At 31.2% G+C, this 4,057-nt stretch overlaps 1 protein-coding gene across 1 annotated transcript; it reads right to left on the bottom strand.

The window, feature by feature from the left end:
• Nucleotides 1–2,298: 2,298 nt before the first annotated feature.
• On the bottom strand, nt 2,299–3,112 carry LOC120086162 (1,4-dihydroxy-2-naphthoyl-CoA synthase, peroxisomal-like). The gene is made up of 3 exons (XM_039042645.2): nt 2,867–3,112; nt 2,661–2,783; nt 2,299–2,559 (listed from the first exon to the last, which is right to left on the bottom strand). The coding sequence occupies exons 1-3, from the start codon at nt 3,059–3,061 to the stop codon at nt 2,494–2,496; spliced, it is 384 nt and encodes a 127-aa protein (XP_038898573.1). The 5' UTR covers nt 3,062–3,112; the 3' UTR covers nt 2,299–2,493.
• Between the last annotated feature and the right edge of the window lie 945 nt (nt 3,113–4,057).

The following is a 4,057-nucleotide window of genomic DNA, read 5'->3' as shown; positions in this document are numbered from 1 at the left end:
TCTTAATCCTGAGCTAACTATGAACTCCTGTTTATTCGGGATTATCCTTAGATTTTCATAGGTGAGGGGGTGAGGGTTGGCTGAATAGTGCTGGCTCAATAAGTCTTCCATTTTAGGGGTAAGACTGGGTAGATAGTTGAGGATATAGGGTACAATAAGGAATTCACGCCTACCCGATTTAGGGATAGGAGAAAGGTTGTTATCTTAAGTACTAAATCCAGGTCTTGAACAAGGGGCCTCACCCTCTCATTGGCTCGAGATGGATCCAGTTTAGTGATTGGATCATAAATCAATTGTTCATTAGAGGATCAGTGGAACTTAAGGAGCAAGATATAATATTGGTGTGAAACAGCATATTGACTCAGCTGGTATTTTGAACAACCTTTGAAGGGTCGACTTATTGATTATGGTTAAATCAAGTGGACACAAATATATCTACAGTGAGAAAAGTACAATTATCGAGCTATAGTAGTATGACTTGATAGTTAATGAATACTGATTAATTTTATCTAAAGAATTTTGGCCAATTAATCTTAAATCGTTGGAGCTCATGATCTATAGGTCTATAAGGTCCCTCTACTGGCTCGTAAAACATGAACACCTTAAATGAATAAATTGAGTGAATTTCGAATGATATCAATTTGAAGTGTTCAAATTGAATTTCAAATTGAAATTAGGGTTTGAATTTGAATACGTTCAAATTCAAATTAGGGTATGTAGAATTATATTTGATATAAATAATGTTTTTCTTCATGGATTGTTAGAAAATGAAGTATATATGACTCAAGTACCAGGTATGGTAAACTCCTCAACTCTTACATTAGTGTGTAGACTGGAGAAAGCTTTATTTATATGGTTTGAAATAGGCTTCTCGTGCTTGGTTTGATAGGTTGACTTCCTTCCTTCCTTCGTTGGAATTTACAAACTCTAAAGTTGATTCTTCTCTTCTTGTATACCATGAAAGTGGAGTTTTTTGCTATATTCTTGTCTATGTTGATGATATTATCATCCCATATAGTTCACCATATGGTTGATAAGTTGATTATTAATTTGAATAACAATTCTCTCTCAAAGATCTTGGTTTGTTGAATTACTTTTTGGGAGTTGAAGTTTCATATCTAGAGGCTAAAGGTTTTTTTTTCCCACAAACGAAGTATATTTCATATCTATTGTATAAAGCCAAAATGCAAGATGCAAGATCAATTTCTACTCCTATGATAAGTGGATTTGAATATCAGCTTATCGTGGTGAAAAATTTGATGATGCAAAGTTATATAGAAGCATTGTTGGAGATTTGCAATATTTGACTTTAATGAGACTAGAAATTTTTTACTGTGTAAATAAAGTGTGCTAGTTTATGCACTTTCAAAATTAGTTTCATTGACAAGCAGTGGAATGCATTCTCATATATTTGACAAGAACTCTTGATCGTAGTTTGTTGTTTAAGCAGCAAAAGAACTTGAATATTCATGGATTTGTAGATGCAGACTGGGCTTCAGACCCAAAAGAAAGGAAGTAGACTTTTGGAGTTTGTGTTTATTTTGGAGGGAATTTAATTCAATTGACTTTAAAGAAACAAACAGAAATATCAAGATCTAGTATAGAAGCAGAATATAGAAGTCTAGCTCTTGCTTCTTCATAATTGATTTGGCTACATTCTCAGTTCACTGATTTACATGTTCAGTTATGTCAATCTCCAATTCTATTGTGTGATTCTCTTAGTGTTGTATATTTAAGTGCTAATCGAGTTCTTAATTCTCGCACCATGCATGTTGAAATTGACATTTATTTGGTTAGATATCTAGTACAACAAAAGAGGGTTCGGATTCAACATCTTCCAACTGCTGTTCAAATTGCAGATGTGTTCCAAGCCTCTTTCAGCTACAAAGTTTCTTCCTTTAAAAGACAAGCTCAATGTGTGTTCTTCTCATCACATAAGCTTGAGGGGTTATTAAGAAAACTCACTAGATCAATTTTATTCAGTTGGGATATATGTATTTGGATTGTTACAATTGATTGATTTAATTTTATGTTTCTGTTAATCGGTTGTATAGTTTGTTTATCATTTTTAAAGGTTATTGTATTTGATTATTGATCATCAATAAAGCATAACATCATTTGTGACCATTTTCCTATTTACATTCTAAATTTCTATAAAGATTGATGTGATTGATTCTGCATGAAAATGTTTTCAGAATTCGAAGGTAATTAATTATGTTTTTATTTATTTAATAAAATTAATCATGCTAACCTCATATAATTTTAATAGATTAATTAATAAAAATATTCATCAACTAATTATAAAAGAATCATGAAGATCATCTTAATTTGATAATTAATTACAATACCATTAAAAAATGAATACAAATACTAAGTCAAAATAAATAATACTAATTTTTTGGAAAATTGTAATAGATAGAAAAATCAAGAAAAATATCTAAGAAATATAGCCACTCTTTAAAATATTTACAAATACAGTAAATATTGACTCAACTATTGAACTTTTTTTAAATTCCAAATTTGCCCTCCGATCTCCTCCACTGAAAAATGCCTCAGATCCTACGATAAACACACGAAGGAATTAACTCAAAAACACTTCTAAGTAACACTTAATCACAGTGATCAAACAACTAAATCACAATGAACAGAATCAAATTTACCTTTCCAGTAAGAATGATGACTCCGATTGAACTATCGTCTCTGGCAACATTAAATGCTCGTATGGGCTCTTTAATTGTCCACGGCCGGAATGCATTCCTCCTCTCCGGTTGATTAATCGTAATCTAAAATTAGGGCATAGAAATTTGTAAATATTAAATAGATGAACACAACGACCAAATTGTTGAATTTGAAGCTCAATTAAAACCTTCGCAATGGTTTTTCCGATGGTCTTCTCGTAGATGATGTTGGTGAATTCCTTACTGGAATCGTCGTCGCTGATGCTCAAACGACAAGGTGAGTTGAAATGGCGTCGTGTTTGCGGTGGCATCTGTCCTTGATTAAGGCGGCAGAGAGGTGGATTGAGTCGGGTTTTGGCGAAGATGGAAATGGTTTTGGGCATGAAGCTTCAAGGCAGATCAATTTTATTTTCCTTATATTTCTCAAATTGAATGATAGCAGTGTATTCATTTATAATTTTTATAATTTAGTTTATTTTATTTTAGTATAGATAATAAAACTATGTTTGAATATAAGAAAATGAATTAAAATATTAAAAATAATAATAGTCTCTCTAGAAAGCATGTAACGGAAGAAAAACGGATTAAGTATTCTAATTCATTAATTTTGGCTTTGAATTAAGCATGTTCATAAACTAACAAGAGGGTTTCATGTCATACATTTGAAGAAATACTTGAATCACGATCCTCAGTGGCTATCTTTTTTAATTCAGCTCGTGAACCACCCCAAAGTCTTCCCTACTATCCTTTAGGTGTAAGTTGTGGGACTCAAAATAAGTTTGAATTGAGGAAACAAGGAGAAGAGGTTACTGCATCACCATGGTTGAAGGTCTTCTTCAACCTTTTTCAGCAAATTTCTATCCATTGCATGTCCGATTCTCAGCCCAATCTTCTTGATTTATTGCATAACTATCATGCAAACACCAATGCTGCATGTATTGCAGCTCATGCTTGGAAGATTGACTGAAATCATGGTGGAACCCTGAATAAGCTATTTGAATAAAAAGTTGAAAAATCTCATTTTTTGGGATTTTTCTATTTTCTATTCTTTTCCAATTTTGGTTTTTCTAATTGATTTCTAAAATCAGTGTTTATTTTCAAAAATGGAATCTTTATTAATTTTACAAAATTAATTCATTAATTAATTTTTTTATAAAATTAATAATAATCAATTAATTAAACAATTTAATTAATTCTAATTAATTCAATAACAAATATTAAATTAATTTAACACTAATTCTACCATCATAAATCTTATTCACGAATTTAATATTTAAATCATATTTAAATATTAATTGGTTCTCCAATTTCATTTAATTCCAAAATTACGCTACTCTGAGGCTAATACATTTGTGAGCTAGTAGAGGACCTATAGATCA

The sequence above is a fragment of the Benincasa hispida genome, chromosome 9 (assembly GCF_027475165.1).
Source record: "Benincasa hispida cultivar pf3 chromosome 9, pf3_genome.v1.1, whole genome shotgun sequence".
In the NCBI taxonomy this organism is placed as follows: Eukaryota; Viridiplantae; Streptophyta; class Magnoliopsida; order Cucurbitales; family Cucurbitaceae; genus Benincasa; species Benincasa hispida.
Note: the sequence above shows the minus strand (reverse complement) of the source record. Positions and strands in the feature narration are given on the sequence as shown.

Excerpts from the sequence above, each read along its gene's own strand:
- LOC120086162 (XM_039042645.2), bottom strand. The coding sequence starts at position 3,061 with ATGCCCAAAACCATTTCCATCTTCGCCAAAACCCGACTCAATCCACCT. Across the intron at positions 2,784-2,866 it reads TCGGAAAAACCATTGCGAAG|ATTACGATTAATCAACCGGA; the intron begins GTTTTAATTGAG and ends CCCTAATTTTAG. Across the intron at positions 2,560-2,660 it reads TCATCATTCTTACTGGAAAG|GATCTGAGGCATTTTTCAGT; the intron begins GTAAATTTGATT and ends TGTTTATCGTAG.